This window comes from Phoca vitulina, unplaced genomic scaffold (assembly GCF_004348235.1).
Source record: "Phoca vitulina isolate PV1807 unplaced genomic scaffold, GSC_HSeal_1.0 scaffold13, whole genome shotgun sequence".
In the NCBI taxonomy this organism is placed as follows: Eukaryota; Metazoa; Chordata; class Mammalia; order Carnivora; family Phocidae; genus Phoca; species Phoca vitulina.
In genome coordinates, this window is record NW_022589716.1 from 3,003,123 (window position 1) to 3,022,215 (window position 19,093).

Consider the following 19,093-nt stretch of genomic DNA (forward strand, 5'->3'; position numbering starts at 1 on the left):
TCTCCCAACCTCAGCTATGCACAAGGAGCTGAGTGACCAGGACAAGTGGGAGGCAAGAGCCCAGGTGCCCTGCCTCCTCCGGCAGCAGGGCGACTATGCAGATGCGGCCCGCTATGTGCCTAGCACCAGGCCAGGCCCCTCACAACTGGCAGGGGGGAGGGGATGCATCCCATCAATGCCCAGGAGGAGAAGGACAAGGTCCAGAGGACACAGAGGGTAGACCTAGTGCCTGACCCTTCACAGCAAGCAGGGAAAGAATAGCACTCCTCCTCGCCACTTGGCACCCTCCAGCCCTCACACAGGCTCACACAGGGAATATCCTCCTAGTGAAGAATCGTGGTCTGGCTTGCCCAGAGCTGCGGCACAGGGCCTCTGTACCCTCAGAACTTTCTAAAACTCTGTTACGCTGAGAAAATCCAGACAGAAGGAAAAGTGGGTAAAACATGACTCTAAATCTAAGGTGGTAGAACCCCTAAGTTGAACGGACGTGGCTCTGAGGCTTTGCACAGAAATTTGGGCAACACAAGGCACAGCCCAGGAGAACCTCGTGGTGCTTCTGTGCCTTTTGTGAGTGGTCGTGTGGTGTCTTGCTGACCAGAAAATGTTGCTCACTACATAAGCCACTGATCTCAGTGCCCCCTTCCATGGATCCACTTCCTCTTCTTTCCCTGACTGCTGAGGGCACAGCATGACCATTGGCCACCAGAGGGCGACATGAGGCCAGTCTGGCAGTAAGCCCAGGGAACCCTGCCCCCAACACTGACCTCTGCCCTTGGGGCAATGTCCCAGGGAAAATAAAGGGAAGGCTGCCACAAGACTCCGAAGGGGCCGGACGGAGGTGCGATGTCCCTGAGGAGGCACTGGGGAAGCAGGGACTCTGGGGCCTTTCAGGGGGTCTTGATGACCTTGACAGGTCTTGGTATGATGGTCAGTTCAGTTCACATGTGCACCTGGCCAGGCCACAGCCCCAAGTGATGCCATGAATGCTAATCTGGATGGAGGTATTCTGTAGATGTGGTGACATCCACAACCAGCTGCCTTTAAGAGAATGACCCTCGATGGTCTGAGTGGGCCTCATCCAATCAGCTGAAGGCCTTAAGAGGGAAACTGAGGTTTCCCTAGCTCGCCTGTGGACCACAGTGCCCATTCCTGCCTGCTCCATGGATGGACTTCAGCCTCACCAGCCCCATAACTGTAGGAGCCAATGCCTTGCAATGTATCTCTTGGTATCTCTGCATCTGCACACACAGACACATGGATCTTCTAGAGGCCCTGTCTCTCTAGAACACGCTGGCAGGGGTGAAACCCACAGACCTCCTCCATAAAGAGGCAGCCGGCCAGCTGTCAGGTGGAAACTGACTCAGACACTTGTGGCAACACTTCAGATTTAAAAAAAAAAAGAAAAAAAAGACTTGCAATAAAGACCAGAAAAAAAACTGAAATGTTCCAAGGCATGTGTGGTGGGTGAGGGATACAAGGGGGGTCCTAAGCCTTGGGGGGCAAGAATTGTGGACAACTCGTCCCACTTTTTTTTTTTTATTCTCCCAATTTTTCTATAAGATGATCATTTAGAATAAAATAAATACGTTTCAGAAAACAGAGTGCTCAGTTTCTCTAACAACCCCCTCCCCCCATCGGCAGCCCAGTACTACAATCAGACACCCATGGTCCCAGGTGTACCAACAAACCAGCTCCTGGGGAGGCCACAGCTCCAGGCCTGCTTGGCCCCTGGGACACCTCAGGTTTGAATCAGTGCAGAGATCAGATCAGAACAGAGACTAGGGGGCCTGGGAGTCAGCTATGCACTGGCTATATAGGAAGGAAGGGGAGACTCTGAGGGACTGCTGGACAGAAAAGCTGCATTCACCCCAGAGAGCCTCTTGGTGTGGCCCCGGTCATGGGACCAACCTGGCAGACCTTAGCTCGGCACAGCGCCTGGCCCGACACACACAGAGATGGGACCAAAATGCTGCCCCCAGCCTGCTTCTGTGCCCAGCATGCCACAACAGGCCAGAGCGCACACTGTCACAATTCCAGACACGCTTAAGACAAAAAAGACTCACCCCTTGACTTCCTTGAAATCGGATTGATGGTCTCAGTGAAACAGACTCCTGCAAAAAAGCAAAATGGGAAAATGTCAATAAAGATATCTCGAAATCCAAAGACTTACTTCCCAGGTATAGAAAGAGTAGGGTAAGGACAGTGTTTTCAGGAGACACAAGAGAAAACACACACACGTCTGAAAATTACAGGAAAGGTCACTGGAGCAGAATTTTGAAGGATCAGGAGTTCCTGAATGGCAGGTATATAAGAGGTAAGAGTGGAGACACAGGCAATGGGCAGCCCCTCACTGTTACCCCCAAACCAACATCAGCCCAGACCACCCTGCTTCGGAGACACCCCCTCAGAAGGGAATCGCAATGGATGAGCACCGCTGGCCAGAAGGCAGGCTGACGAGGTGATGCCCCCCCACCCCAAACACCCTGCCAGGACAGGGCCCAAGGCCTGCGCAGCCCCCACGTCACAACTTCAGAGCAGTTTGTCACTGAGCTTGGGGTGGCGGAATTTCCAAATGTCACAAGAAAAAATATACTTAAAAACTCAAAATACTTTAAGCTTCAGCTATTCAGAGATCAGCCTTCTGTCAGAATTTTAGAAAGAACACAGATCCAGATGGAGGGTCGCACCTCTCTTTCTCACCCATCTTGGGCCCAAGCACCCACCTTCTGTACAGCACATACCACCCCACAGCGTGGCCCTAGTTTGTCACCACAACCCCTTCCCCCTCAGTCCCCAAACCCTCCTCGCTTCTGTGCCCACTATCCTCCCCAGCCTTCTCCAGACGCCTGGGCTCTCGCATCTCCATCCAAGCTTGCCCCTCGGGCCTGCACCCCAGCCCCACCGGCAGTGAGAGGAGACCCTCCCAGCTGGCCCCAGACACCAGGTGTCTGGACTGACTACCTGTCTGCTCCCCACCCAGACTGTCAGGCCCACCACAGGCCCTGGGTGGGTGAAGTAGCTCTCTAGAATCACGGGAAGAACCAACCAACAGGCAGGTTGGCCTCTCGGGGTGCATGGGTCCATCAGCTGCTGGGCTGAGGGTTGTAGTTGTATGAGGCAGACATGGCTCAGCAGCTGGGACCACACAAGCCGTACATGTACTCCCCCCCAGAACCACCCCACACGCTTTGTTTACCAAGAGCCCTCTCTTTTGCCAAATCTCAAGGACTCTGTCACTGGAGCAGTTTGTCAGTGAACTTGGGGCAGCAGAATTTCCAAATGTCCTGAGAGATCACACCAAGCACCAGCACTTACTCCCATAGGATCTGACACCCTAGAAACCACCCTACATTTCCAAAGCACATCACCTCTCACTGCCAGGCTGTCAGATATGGGACATCCTCCAGCCCCTTGTCCTGCTCCAGGACCGGAAACCAACCCCTGCTTTGGAGGGTCGCCGTGCTTTGAAGACAGAGGCCAGACTTTCCCCAAAGCAGGCTCAGGACCAGCTGACCCATCCTATAAGCCACAACCTGACCTTGCCCGTCACCCCCCACCCCTGGGGCTGACGTTCAGAGAATGAGAAACACAGCACCTGTGGGGTCCCCGGACCGGCTAGGCCCTTGGAGATACAACATTTAAGAGGCCTTTGCTTGGAACTGGGTTAAAGATAGAGAACAAAAAGAAAACCTGCAGGTGGCCAATGAGCACTATGAAGCCACTAGTCATCAGTGAAGTGCAGGTTTCGCAGGGAGATACCATGCACCTATCAGGACGGCTAAAATGAAAAGGACAATACCCAACACGCTGGTGGGAATGCACACGGCAAAGCCACTGTGAAAAACGATCTGGTAGTTTCTAAAAAAGGTTAAACACAGTTACCATATGACCCAGCATTTCCACTCCAAGGGACAGACCCAAGAGAAATGAAAATATAGGTCTACACAAAAACGTATATAGAAATGTGCACAGCAGAATTACTCTTAGTATCCAAAAAGTAGCAACAACCCAAATACCCATCAAATGGTGGACTAAGTAACAAAAGACTACTACCCAGAAATAAAAGGGAACGGACACAACATGGACAAACCTCAAAGCTTCTAAGTGATTAGACCCTACACCTAAAGCAGGTAAGTTCCATGGGCCATCCACACACCTCCATGACAGCTGTGACCTGCCCTCAGGCTCACAGAGGGTCTTTCTCTGAAGACTCCTGGGCTTTGAGCAACATCACCTGAACACAGAGGATTCCTGAACACCCAGAGGAGATATTCCGGTCTGTTAACCATTTTCAGTGCAGGATATAGAGTAGATGGAAGGAAACAGCAGAAGACACAAGAACACCACAGCAAAGGCAATGCTAAGGCAAAGCAGTCCTCTGGAACTCTCTACCGACCTCACCTGATCATCAAAGACAGGAAGGCAGGCTGCTCCCAGCAGAGGGAACAGCAGGTACAAAGCCCAGAGCAGACACACGGGACACCACAGTGGCAGAGAGCACCTGGGGCTTGCTTCTTGCACCCCATCTGTTAGCCCAGGCCCCCATGTAGGAGCCAGCCTAGGGCTAACTCTAGTGCCTTGCGTGTCTATCAACACAGGGCAAGGCCTGTGTTGTATCACAATGGTGATGATACAAGTCTGGATTTAGAGTAATAATGGGGAGGAATCCAAAAGGGCGCATCTCCCCAGAAGGAACTCCACCAGGGCAGCCCCAGCAGTGCCTGGCAGACAACAACCAGCACCCACATCAGCTGGCGTGGTGGGCCACCCTCCCCCTGGACCACATGCTCCCTGTGAGCCACTTAGTGAAGCGTTTAACTGACGTGGTAGCTGCCGAGCAAATTATCTAGAAGACTCCTTTCCTGCAATCACTCATTCCCCAACGGCGGTGACTTTACCCATTGGAGAAGCTGGCAGAGAGGCCTAAAAACCCAGGCCTTCTCAACAATGCCAAGGCCATGTCCCCAAGCAGCCTGGCTATCATCACAAAACCAGGCCCCTGGTTCTCATGGTGTCTCCTCCCTCCAGCAGAAGAACCAGGCTCTTCTTGTCAACAGCAGAGCAATTCACTTGTTACTATCACATACATACCTGGATGACTCCCCACAGGCCCCGTCTATAGCCACTAACCAAAACAGGCACCAGGACCAGACCCAACTAAGTTCCGCCAGCCCTGTGCAGGCAGGGGGAAAGGGGCCCCACCTGGTAGGACATTAGAACAAAGGGAGAAGCAGCCCATAGTGCCCTCACACTCACTGGATGACAAGGTATGTTCTAACGGCACTCAGGTCACGGGCCACGCCACCCAACAGTGGACAGCCGGTCACAGTCATAGCCACATTTACAGGCCCAGCAGGGCCCACCCTTGGTAATCTGGGTTAATGAGGCTGCCTGAGTCAGCTGCGGCTCTTGCCCATCACCTCCTCCATCCCAGGGCAGACTACCTTGACTTTTTTTTTTTTAAAGATTTTATTTTTCAACAGAGAGAGAGACAGCTAGAGAGGGAACACAAGCAGGGGGAGTGGGAGAGGGAGAAGCAGGCCCCCCGCGGAGCAGGGAGCCCGATGCGGACCCTGACCCGAGCCAAAGGCAGACGCTTGACTGAGCCACCCAGGCGCCCCTACCTTGACCTTTTGTGCAGACTCTTCTACATGGGGCACCTGCTCACCACTGTGCCCCACCCCCCTAAGATTTCCAGGAGGAACCACAGGCACCAGGTGGGTCGCCTCTCCAAGGGCTGCAGGAATCTGATTTGGAGTGTCCTGCACATTGGCATGTGACCACCCCACCTGCCACAAACTCCCAGCTCAGAGGTCCCGGAACATTTCAATGAAGCATAACAAAATTGTTACAAGAAAGTTTAAGAAAAGAGAAATCTCTGAAGAGTTCTAAAATGTACTGAAACCACTTGTGTGTGTCCAACATCCACTAAAGTGGCCTTTGGCACACATTGTTTTGTTGGAGGGGTTGCTACTTGCAATGGAAATCTGTTTTTAGATCAAAGTAAGGTTTTTATTTTTCTAAACAAAAGTTCTCAGCTATTTACTGTAAAGCAAATATGTTTAATTTGAATGACTCAAAACGCATCAAGTCTGCCACCTCCAAGAACCTACTGGAATAAAGCTGGCTGCATAATTCACCAATTCTTAATCTTCCCTCTGAGTCAGGTTCAGGGTGGGGCAGGCAGGCCGAGGGGACCCCCAAATGCTGTAGGCCCCTGTGGCAGCCTCTGACCGCCCAGCTCAGTGCCTCAAGAAACTTTCCAGATCACGGGCTGGGGAGGCTGAAGGGGCTGGATGTGTGGGCAAAGGCCCATGGAGGAGGGGGCAGTGCAGAAGCCCCTCCTAGAGCCTGCACAGGGCCCTGAGCTGCTCCCCTTGAAGGCTCACAGGCACTCCCCCGAGGCAGGGCCTCAAGCCAGAGGATATGGCCTATGAGAGGCCATATGGGTTGCCAGTCCAAGGGAGTTCTCACTGTATCCCACTCGGCAGTGGAGCTAATCTAGCCCTCAAGTAAAGGCTTCACTCAGTTCCCTTTACTAGAAAATCTCAGAAACAAGCTTCCGCAGGATCAGCTGACCCACCACTAACCAAACTGCCCGCCAGCAGCCAGGAGCAGAACCAACACACTTTAAGAAGGACAACGAAATCCAGCACATGACCCCATGGAATTCACAACACTCAGTATCCAAAACCAAAAACCTCCAGACATGTGAAGTTATAGGAAAATGTGACCCCCCGCCTCAGCCCAGGACAAAATTCAGCCAATGAAAATCGACTCACAAAGGACAAAGACAATGGAACTGACAGAAAAGGGCTTCATTTTAGAGTAACCATTACATTTGAAAAATGTTCAAGGGTTTAAAAGAAACTTGAACTGGTGAGAAGAGAAATACGAGGTATGAGGAGAGAGCCACATGGCACTTCTGGAGCTGAGAAATGAAATACCTGGAAAGAAAAACTCATGAAGTGGGATTAATATTAGACTATGTGGAAGAAAAGGTTATGAACCTGATGACAAACTACCAAAAACTATCCAAAATGAATCATACACAGAAAAAAGTCTACAGGAAAATGAACACAGTCTCGGTGAACCAGGGGACAATGGTACCAAGAGTTCCAACATATGCATAACTGGAATCCCAAGAGCTTGGTATCTGAGGAAATAATGGCCCAAATGTGAGGAACACAATAATTCCATAGATTCCAGAAGCTCCAGCAGGAAAACAAAGAACCATGTCACAGCACACCATAAGCAAATCAGTATGACCGCTGACTGACATGCTATGAGAACCAAGGAGCAAAGATAACTCACAAGACCAAGTATCAGAAACAAGCCTGGAGACCGTGGAAGGACATCTGTAAAAGACTGAGGCAAGAGCAATGAATGCCAACCTACAGTTCCTTATCGAGTGAAGGAGAAGGTGAAACAAAAACTTGTTCAGGCAGAAAAAGGCTGAGATCATCTCTGCAGTAGATCTGCACTGCAAGGAAGGTTCTGGAAGTCCTTCAGGAGGAGGGAACGTGGCACCAGATGGACACGTGGATCTGCACCCAGGATGAAGAGCACTGGGGCACAGGGAATATGTGTATGAACATGGAAGGCTTTGTCTCGTGGTGACATTTCTGTAGATCACTGTCTGCTGAAGGCATAAACAGTGTTGAAGTAAGGATTTGGAAGTGCAGCCTTGAAAGGGTGGCAGTGAGGCACAAGGACCTGGGTGGGTAGGGGCAGGGAGATGGAAGCAAACTATCCCAGGGTCCTGCCACCATATGACCTGAAGCACGAGGTTAACTGGAGGGCTGCGTTCTCCCAGTGCCAAGCTAACCCTGACCTCCCTGAGCCATGGCCCTGGGGGGTAGAGCAGTCAGACTCTGCACATTTGTCTGCTGGACACGCTGGCCGTGCACCTCTAGCGTGGTTGGACACTTACCCCTTTATGCACTCGAGGGGCACTTCCCAAGTCCCTCAGGTCCCAGGCCGTGCCTCACAGAGCATGGCAGGCAGGGCAGGACAACCAGACACACGCCACCCCAGCACGTGGCCATTGACTGCACATGGAAGGATCAAGTGAGGGGTACGGTGGACATGGCAAGAGAGCAGACCTGGGGCGCACGGGTGGCTCAGTCGTTAAGCGTCTGCCTTCGGCTCAGGTCGTGATCCCAGGGTCCTGGGATCGAGCCCCGCGTCGGGCTCCCCGCTCAGCAGGAAGCCTGCTTCTCCCTCCCCGACTCGCCCTGCTTGTGTTCCCTCTCTCGCTGTGTCTCTCTCTGTCAAATAAATAAATAAAATCTTTTAAAAAAAAAAGAGAGCGAGCAGACCCAAACGAGGGCGGGGCCGAGGCTGGGGCGGAGCTGCGGAGCAGCCGGGGCTGCAGAGGGAGCAGCGGGACAGAAGCCCTGGGTAAGAAGGCATGCTGCAAACAAGTCAGCGGCCGTGGGGCGAGTGCAGGGCCTCCCCTGGGCTCGTGGACTTCCCCCCAAGGGGTGGCACCAACAGTGTCTGTGGAGCAAGCGGCCAGAGCCCTTGTCGGAGATGCCTTCGCAGCGGGACCAGTGCTCACCCTCTGGACCCGCCTGGCCTGGCCCCCAGCAGCTGGGACACCCTGGCAATGCATGGGCTCCCCGTGCTAACATGCCCCACCACTGCCTTCTGGCTGGCTGTTCCCTGCAGGGGACAAGAGCTCATGGGACCAGGGACATACCATTTGTTAGGGAAGCCTTGCCACCCTATTACCTTGCCTCCTCAGCAGGACAGAAGGTAAAAGGCGGCGAACATGTCAAGGCCAGGAGGGTCCAACAGACTAGCTGGGGTGCTGTCCATTTCCCTATTGCCTTGGCAGCTTCCGCGTTATTCCCCAGACTGTGATTAGCAAGTCACCAGGTAATGTAACTTCCTAGAACAGTCTCTCGGACACGGTACTACCTGTCTGCATATGTCACGCTCAGTGCCTGTGTGGGCTGCACTTCAGGTTGGCAAAGTTACACACGATGCCTCTAGTCTCTGCAGACCCTCTTGAGGGGTCACGTCACTCCCACCATAGGCTCAGAGGTCACATCCTCCCCAGGGGCCAAGCAGCCCAGCGACTGCAGTGACTGCAGCAGGCATGGAGGGCTGCCCCCCCCACTGGCCCTATCAGGACCCTGCGTAGCAGAACGCCATCTCCTATTGGACGTGTGTAGGGTCTGAAACCAGGAGTTCATTGGGACAAGTGTCACTGTTGGTGTTGTGCTTCAGCCAAGAGCCCAGGGGGCGTCAGGAGGCCTGGTGGGGGTGGGCAGTGAGGAGGCATCACCACAGAACACCCTGCAGTCTTCTGTCCCCAAGCAGCTCCCACAGGTATCATAAAGATGCTGATGAAGGTAGGAAGACATAGGGAGCAAGCAGAGCAGGGGAACAGGTAGCCCCGTGGGAGGAGGCATGGAGTGCTGCCCAAGACCCCTTTAAGCTAGGACTGGGAGAGGGTGAGTTAGAACTTCACCACGGCCAGAATCCCCATATAGCTCTCCACGGAGAAGAGCACTTCACGGGTGAAGCCACAGGACGTAGCTTACAAAATCCACCTCCAGGTCCAGGAAGCACACTGGGTAAGGCACTGAGTTACACTCAGAGTTCTCAACCAGGTGATCCTGCCAGAGGACAGTGGTGAAATCCAGAGACATACTTGGTTGGGGAGGAGGGCACCCCTGGAATCAGGTGCAAGGAGGCCCAGGATGCTGTGCCCACAACAGCCCCACCCCAGAGTGCTCTAGCCCCCAATGTCAGCAGTGCTGAGGCAGAGAAGCCCTGAGCTAACTGCTGCCATGAGGAAAACAAAGGGGAAAGCAATCTTCAGAGCAGAACGTGGGCCATAACGTGGGACACTCCACGGGACAAATGACCTGGTTTCTTCAACAGATGGATGGCACAAAAGGAAGAAGGACGGAGTGCTATAAATTACCAGACCTGACATGCACATCACATGTGGCTCTGCATGGACCCAGCCAAGTGAAGACGCAGCAGAGACAGCCCGCAAGAGTGCCAGGGGCTGTTCTCCGGCGCTCTCACAGAGCTGAGTAAAGACTGCATCTGAAAGGAACAGTCCATATCCGTTAACAGTCAATGCAGTCATTGACAAAGCCAAGGGTGAAAGGAAAAGATTTGTTTTACAAATGCTCCAGCAAAACTCAACAAACAGAACAGGGGAGAGCAGGGGGAAGAGTTGGACCGAGAAGGGTCAGGCACTCACAGAGGGCAAGGCTGGGTGATGGCACAGGGCCGATCGTTCTCATCTCTGTCATCTCCACACGTTAACACTCCCATGTGAAAGGTTTCGAATAAAAAGTGCACATGTACGAGACCTCCCATACCACATAGAATGGACAAGGGGCCAGGTCAGTGAGAGAGAAAAGCACGGAGTCTGCACATCATCTGGGGAAGGGGAACAGAGCCGGCAGAGGTAGGACAAGTGAGGACTGGCCTGACCTGGACAGAGCCCCAGGACGTCCGCCACGGGCGCTGCGTGGGAAGCAGCACTGAACTCCACCCAGGGAAACATGCTCCCTGCAATCTGCATGGCCTGACCCCCAGAACACAGAGGTGCCTGTGGAAAATGGGCCAAAAAGAGCTTGTTCCTCCTTAAAGGGTGTCCCTCTTGGCAAAGCACAAGTGAAGTGCACCAGCACTTCTCAGGGGCTGTGATCAATCACTCAATCCGCTCCTGAGCAGAATGAGGCCAGGAAAGGGGGCAGTTAAGTCCTGAGAAAAGGCCTGGCTGCCGACCTCCTGGCAACTGTCCCCCCCTTTCCAGTAAAGCACAAACAATTGGGAAACTCCTTTCAAGGAATCCTCCCTGCAACTTCCTGGCAGACTCTGAGCAGGATGCCGAGGCTGTGGAGAGCTTAGACAGTGTCTGGGACCGTGAGGGGCCATTTCCGTGAAGTACAGACAGAGAGAATGGAAGCACATTCATCACTATGTGGAGGGACACACCAAAGCAAGAAAAGGGGGCGCCTGGGTGGCTCAGTCCGTTGGGCGTCTGCCTTCGGCTCGGGTCGTGGTCCCAGGGTCCTGGGATCGAGTCCTGTGTCGGGCTCCCTGCTCAGCCTGGAGTCTACTCCCTCTGCCCCTCCCCCTGCTCATGGGCTCTCTCTCTCTCAAAAATAAATAAATACATTTAAAAAAAATTGTATCTAAAAAGCAAGAAAAGAAATTCCAAGCAGCCAAGAGCCAGGTGTAAATCAGGACCCACACAATGGCCAGCACCGCACATACTTCGATCTAAATTCATGGAGGTACACAGAGTATTGTTTGAGGTTTAGAAAAGTTTGAGGATTAGGAAAAAAAAAAAAAAGAAAGATGCAAATCACCTGAAACTGTGATCCGGACAACCCCCACCCCTGCATGTTTTGTTTGCTCTTCTTGGGTCAGCAAATAAAGGCAGACTAGAAGGGCCACCTTCTTTTCTGCTGATTCCCCCTATACCCACCTGTACTCCAACCCTCCACCATCCCCGGTCCCTGGCGATCACAGATCTGTTTTCTGTCCCTACGGTTGAGCCTCTCCCAGGTTACATAAATGGAATCATACCGTCTTAGTTTCCTGTGGCCAATGTAACAAATCACCACAAACTTGGTGGCTGAAAACAAGAGAAATGTATTCTCTCGCAGTCCTGGAGGCCAGAAGTCTGAAATCAGTATTCCCCCGCTGAAATCCAGGTGTGGGCAGGGCTGCACTCTGTCCAGAGGCTCTAGGGGGTGGTCCTTCCTCACTTCTTCCAGCCTCTTGGGACCCTAGGCATCCCTCAGCTTGTGGCCACATCACCCCAATCTCTGCCTCTGTGGTCACACCACCTTCTCTTCTGTGTCAAATCTCTTCCTGCCTTTTTTTTTTTAAGATTTTATTTATTTGACAAAGAGAGAGAGCACCAGCAGGGGAGCAGCAGAGGGAGAGGGAGAAGCAGGCTCTCTGCTGAGCAGGGAGCCCAATGCGGGGCTCGATCCCAGGACTCTAGGATCATGATCTGAGCCAAAGGCAGAGGCTTAACCAACTGAGCCACCCAGGTGCCCCTTCCTGCCTCTTTCTTACAAGGTCACTTGTGATTACATTTAGGGCCCACCCAGATAATTCAGGATGATCTCCCCATCTAAAGATTCTTAACTTAAATCCCACCTACAAAGTCCTTTTTTCCATCTAAGGTCACATTCATAAGTTCTAGGGGTTGAGTCCTGGACATTTATCAGACCCTTATCCAGCTGACCACACATACTTAGCAGAATGCCTTTGAGATTCATCTATGCTGCCCTCTCCAAAGTCCATTCCTTTTTACTATTGTTAACCTACTGTATTATACCAGTTTGTTCATTCATTTGCTGCCTGAAGGACACAAGGCTCATCTCCTGTTCTGAGGACTAATGAATAAAGCTGCCATAAACATTCACATACAGGATTTTGTACGGACACGAGTTTTCGTTTCACCCAACAGCACAACTGGGAGGTCCTCTGGTAAGTGTCTGTTTAACTTTACAAGAAGCTGCCAAACCATCTCCCAGAGTGGCTGCATCATTTTGCGTCCCCACCAGCAATGAGAAAGAGTCCACCTGCGCCCTGTCCACACCAGCATTTGGCACTGTCAGCTGTTTTATTTTAGCCATTCTCAAAGTTGGGCAGTGTAGCTCACTGTGATTTCAATTTGCATTTCCCTATTGACCACTGATGTGGAGCGTCTTTCATGGACTAATTTGCCATTCTTGCATCTTCGTGGTGAAGCTACACAAAGTTGTAGTGCATTTTTAAAAACTGGGTCATTTTCTTAGTACTGTGTTTTGAGAGATCTTTATATGTTCTGTATACAAGAGCTTTATCACGTGAGTTTTGCCAAGTCTCTCTCAGTCCACAGCTTGTCTTTTCTTTCTTATAACGGTGTCCTTCAAAGAGAAGTTCTTAATTCTGATGAAGTGGCACTTATCATTTTTTTCTTTTTTCTTTTTTTAAATAGTTCTATTTTATGAAAATCTAAATTGCCATTCTTACCAACTCTCCCTTCCTTTCCCAGAGAAAAGCTCTAGGGAACTGCCGGGTCCAGCCTTCCAACCCTCCCAGTCCCACTGAAGTGTCTCTCTCAGATTCCCGTGTCTGGTGCACTCTGGATCATGACCACAGAAGCTCCCTGGATGCTGACCACTCAGACACCGTCTGGACTTAGTCTCATGACCCTGGTGGGGTGGGCTAGGTACTGTCCTCCTTCCACCACACCGGCCCCTCACCCTGAACTACAGCTCTCACTGCTTCGAGCTTACACACTGGTACAGCCAACAAGTTGGGCCGGGGCCATACAGGGCCAAGACCGTTCCCCCACCAGGTTCCCTGTGTCCCCTTGTATATCAGCCAACACGACTACCCCTGGGTGCCCAAAGCAATGACCCTACAGCTGGGACACCAAGTGAATCAGAACACAGGGTACATCGGGACCCCGGAAGTGCAGAAGGACCAGCAGGGCAGGGTCTGGCACATGCTCCACTCAGATGAGGGTGGGCAGCATCTGAGCCCTGACCAGAGCGGGTGTCACATGGATGCGCTAGGCACAGGCTCGGCACAGCATCTGCAGCCAAATCGAACACAACTTGTGATATCTCGAACAACCAGCCTCCATCATAAAACCCCACCTTCAACTACTCAGGTATCAGATAACCACTGTTACAAGTGAGGAAAATGAGACACAAAGAGAAGACAAGCTGCTGGAGGTCACCGGGGGGGGGGGGGGGGGGGCGGGGCTGGGGTCCCCACTCCACAAGCAGAGCTTATCTCAACCTCACAGGAAGACCAGCCCTGGGGTCCCTGAATGGCTCATGCTCAGTCACCACCCCACTTGATCTTAATCCAATTTCACAATTTATCCAAACTCCTTGTGAAAGGTGCATGATCCCATGATAATGGGATGAGACAAACATTTGCTAAACAAAACTCTTCACACTGAAGTGCTTCTATGCCACTGAGCCCTGCTCCATCAACAGAAAACACGGCCCTTTGCAAGATGCGCCCACAGTCCCAGGTCTGCTCTCGGGGGAGTGTGGCTATCGTGAGCTACCAGCCCTTGCCACCTCTCTGAGGTGTGCAACCCGTGCCTGGGTCAGGCCTTCTTTTCAACACCTATGTCTCATTACTATTTCATCTTTCCCCTCTGCCTTTCCTCAAGTAGAAAAATTAAGAAGCTGCCCTACCTCGCTATTTGCTGCACGTCGACAGTGCACATAGCCTGCAGTGCTGAGCACGGCCTGCGGAGGGGCCAGGTCCACACGCTGCACTCGGTCCCTCTGTCCCCACAGTGGCAAATGGCCAAACCGTCAAACCTCAAGTCTCGTCTTTTCTGTGTTACCACTCACCTTCTGGGACAGAGCAAGCTCAGGCACAGAACCCCAGTCCCTGGCCCCTCACTCTGCTCCTGGGACCCGAGACTCCTCTGTCTAGGCAGAAGCCAACCTCAGGAAGGTGTGTCCTTAGCCTCTCCTCTCTCTCACACAGTCCTTGACCAGGCCAATGAAAACATGGGAAACACGGATCAACGAGCAAAAAAGCACCCAGAGCGCTTTGCACCAATGCTCTCCTGACACAGCCTCATGAAGAGCCTGAGTGCTGGGTGGGCTTCTTTTGTTTTTCTAACTCAACTAAAACTCATCACACCAGGCACTGAACTCAGTGTCAACCTTCACTCTGCCCCCAGAGCCCGGTGGGCAGGGGTGGGGGGCATGACAGCCCCGTTCCCCAGACACCTGAGAGAGGATCGAGTGACAGTGGAGGAAGCTGAGGGCCTGACCTACGTCAACGGGTCCTCTGGGGGGGACCCCCGGGACTCGGCTGCCTGATGCTCCACATCTCCCAGTGGGTGCAGCTTGCACGTCTTCCGTCTCACAGCCGGCCCCCTGCAAAGTGCCACAAACTTGTCCCCGGAGACACAGGCCCAAATCACAGACAAAGAGAAGCCCTGGCTGCAAACCCAGCCCTCTCTTCCCTTCGGGGCACAATGGTACCCCATGGCCTCTGGTCAGTGCCTAGTGAAAGGTCACTCTCTTACATCCCTGTCACACACACAGCATGACCTGCAACTCGGGAGCCACCACAGGTCAGGGACCTTTCCCAGCCTCAGCGCCCAGTGTTGGTCCAGCCCTGTCACCTGGGCACGCGCTGTGATTCCACAGCCTCTCCACTCCCTCCAGCCCTAGCGAAGCCTCCAGATAACGCCAGCCTCCAACCAGCCTGGGTGTCAGCTCCAGGCCGTGCTCAACACCCTCTGCCAGCTTTATCAGTGCACTGGAGTAAATCCTAACTGCTCAGAAACACAGAGAAGGCAGACCCTGCCATTTGCCAACCAGGGCCCTGGGAATGGGGACTGCCTCTGAGCCAAGGAGGCTGCTTCTGCCAGAAGGCCGGTTCAGAGACTCGACCTTGGAACACAGGGCAAGGTTCACCTGGGAAATCCCTTCTAAGACTTCCAAAGACATCCCTGAGGCTTTAGGGGAACGTCTGGACAAGCCAACCTCCCCAGAGAGCTGGGTCACCCTCTCTTGTTCTAGAAGCTCTAATATTTTGAGCCAGAACACTCCAAACATCTCAAAGAGGTGTCAAAATTGTCTGGGGGTCTGGGTCCACCCACATTGCAGTTCTGAGTCCCTCGGTCATTGGCAACACACTCTTGCAGACACCAGAGGGAGGGCACTGGGCCCAGGGTTCAACCGGGCCTACATTCTAAATGAGAGCAGAGTAGATGTGACCAACGCACGTGAGGTGGGTACAGTGAGGCCTCAGAAAGCCGACCTGGCTGCCCTCGGCCCATGGTATTTCTTCTCCGGGAGGAGTGAGCAGGCACTGTGCAGGGAGCCAGACTTAGGGTTTGGGGGTCAGGCTCATAGCAGCCAGCTGGCTCAGATATGGGCCCCTAGTTACTAGAGGCATGTCTCAGGAAAGCTCTCACCCTCACTGGGTCTGACACAAAGCAGGCTGCATGAAATCTGTGCATTTTTACTTTTAAGAAACAGAACCTGACTTGGCCAAGGCTGAGCTGGGCTAGGTCCTATAGGGAGGCTCCAGGACCAAACGACACCCTGCAACCTGCACCCACAGAGCATCACCATGTCTCCTCAATGAGGTCCCCTGCGGCTGCCAGGCGCTCGGCTTTCATCACTATTAGAGCCAAGAACAGATCAATCCCTTCAGATCCTGGCTTGGCTTCCAGGGGGCCTAATTGTTGTCTTTGGGACAACAAGATCCTCTATCACCTGGACAACAGAATGGACCTTCCTGGAATAATCTGCACTTTCCAACTCTGGAGGCTCAGGAGCTGTGGAGCCCAGAGGGACAGAGCCTATCTACCCACCCAGCTATAATCTCAGGCACGGGCTCCAGAACTATCCCAAGAAAGGCACTCTGCCTGCTATCCCCATGTGGTGCTGAGTGTGGCCCCTCCAAGCGCTGAGAGGCCAGCTGAAGAGCATCTGAGTGGCGAGCATCCTCAACTACCTTCCCCCTGAGGGTGCCTGGCAGGTGAGCAGCTGGGGGAAGTTCGTCCCACACTGCTGCTTTATGCACAAAAGGATCAGTCCTGTTCTTGGGTTAAGTCATGCATAAGCATCCACCAAGGTCCACCAACTGACTACTCCACAGAGAGATGGCCATCCCTTCGAGCACAATGCCCAGTGAAAAATGGCGCCAAACTGGGCTCATCCTGCAAAGCACACGGGGCAGTGGTACCCGCCTCTTGCGTGGTGAGGGCAGAGAGCAGCATGGGCTCTGCTAGGTGCCCAGAGCCCCTGGGCCTCAAGAGCCTGACCATGGGGACCTCCTGTGTACAAGGCCATGCATGTCCAGGGTCAGTTTCAGGCAGATGAGGAAACAGGCTCAGGGAAGCCAAGCAACTTGCTCAAGGTCACCTGCTCAGTAAGCAGCAGAGCACACACTTGAACCCAGGACCCTCATCAAATAAGAAGGGAGCAGGGGCCCCTGAGTGGCTCAGTCGGTTGAGCATCTGACTTCGGCTCAGGTCGTGACTTTGGGGTCCTGGGATTGAGTCCCCCGTTGGGCTCCCCATTCCACAGGGAGTCTGCTTGTCCCTCTCCCTTTGCCCCTCCCCCTGTTTGTGCTCACTCTGTCACTCTCTGTCAAATAAATAAAATCTTTTTTTTTTTACAAAGAAAATCTTTAAAAAAAAATTTCGTTTTCTCTAGCTGACTTTGCAAGAATACAGTATATAATACATATGACATACAAAACATACATTGACTGTTTATGTTTTACGTAAAGCTTCTGGTCAATAGTAGGCTATTAGTTAAGTTTTTGGGGAGTCAAAAGCCATACACAGATTTTCAACTGTGTGGCGGGGTCAGCGCCCCGAATCCCCACATTGGTCAAGGGTCCACTGTGTAGCAGTACAGGGAGCATCAACTCTGATATGCTTGAGCACATCAAATGTCATTTCACTCACTGCTATTTCTAAACTACAATATAAGTAGCAGCAATTAAATCTCATCATTCAACACATTAACAGTAAATGTGTTACTAGGTCATACATTTCTCTTTAACGCTTTATTTGCTCTCTGCGTAGTGCATTGCTTCGGTAATTCTACATATTTTGGGTATCTGAGAGGGATCCGTGTCCAGAAAAGACCAAGGCCCCTGCCCACGACTCGCTGTCTTGACAGGACCTGCCCCAACTGAGGCTCAGCCATGGATGGCTTCATTGGGAAGGTATTTATAAAGTCAACTGGAGTTCAAAAAAAAAAAAAATCAGTCTCACTAATCTGTTTCTGAACCAATATTTACTCCTGGCTGCAGAAAGTCAGAGTGAGGACTCACCAGATAAGCCACATAAAGTGTTAGCTCAGGCATGGAACATCAATACCCCAATCTCCACACCAGTGCTGCTGGGGGACTGACATCCCAGTGTTTCCTGGTACCTACAGGGGTGGGATATGGGGTCTCCATGCAGCAGGGAACACATGGACAAATTCACGAGCATTTGGTTCTAGTTACTAAAAATGCCATAATTACATCACTAACACAGGTACACTTGGGCACAACAAGACAGCACATGACTGAGAGGACACCTAGACATGAATGCCCACCCCACCCCCCTGCCGGGCTCTATTGGGAGCCCCTGCCTAGCCCCTGCCTGGCCTTTTTTAAGCCTCCCCTTCTTGGGAGCCTCCCACAGGTTTCCAGGTCGGCACAAACAGTGCTCCCTGGAGTGCTACCCTTTCTACCCCTTCTGCCCCAACTCCCCATACCCCCTGGCAGACAGCGCCTGTGCACCGCCCTCAGCTCAACCTCCATCAGCACGCCAAGCCCTGGGAGGTCCTGCCCGAACTCAAGTACTCTGCCATGTGAAAGCACATGGTTCTCTTCACCTCTGGGCCCCACCTAGGCCTGACCAGAGGGAACCCAGGTATCTTGTAAACTCAATGACCTACTTATAAGTTCAGCAATCATTCAGCAATGAGTATGGCAGCTTCTGACGCCAACCTCCAGCATTTTGACCCAAATGAGGTGCCACTTTGCATGGCCCGCAGGGCCTAAAGCGCATGGGTGCCCCCTTGCCCTCTCTGCCCAAGGTGTTCCCAGACCCTTCAATGACCAAGGGAGGGAGGTGACAACAGGCAAGCCGAAGCTAGGGAGGGCAGCTCAGAGCAGAGAGTAGGGCTCTGAGTCCAGCGGCCAGGCCACACACCCAGGCCTCTGCCTTCCTATCCTCGTGGCCTTGGGCAAATGGGCAAGCTTCCCTGCACCTTAGTTTCCTCTTCTGGAAAACAGGACCATAAAGACCCACTGGCCAGGCTGAGATGACTCCAGGAAAGGCTGGGACAAGTATGTGCCCCACCCCCACCCTCATGATTCCTCCTGCTAAGACCCCCTCCAACCCCCAAAATGAAAGGTGCATTTCTGAGTACCTCAACGAGCAGGCCCGGCCACACAGTGATCTCACCATGCTGCCGCTCCTGATCCAGTGTGGTTTCTAAAGCCAACAGGGACAAGCAGAGGCAAGCACAGCTGCCTTCGTCTACTGCATCGAGACCAGACCACTAGGGCAACCAAGAAGGAAAGCGAGGGCTATACCAATTAAGACAAA

At 52.7% G+C, this 19,093-nt stretch overlaps 1 protein-coding gene across 2 annotated transcripts in view; it reads right to left on the reverse strand.

The window, feature by feature from the left end:
* ELL (elongation factor for RNA polymerase II) overlaps window positions 1-19,093 on the reverse strand; it is a 69,975-nt gene that overhangs the window by 26,101 nt on the left and 24,781 nt on the right. For both annotated transcript variants that reach the window (XM_032412452.1, XM_032412451.1), the window contains exon 2: window positions 2,064-2,111. In XM_032412452.1, coding sequence (XP_032268343.1) covers window positions 2,064-2,111 — 48 coding nt within the window. The remainder of the gene's footprint in view (window positions 1-2,063; window positions 2,112-19,093) is intronic.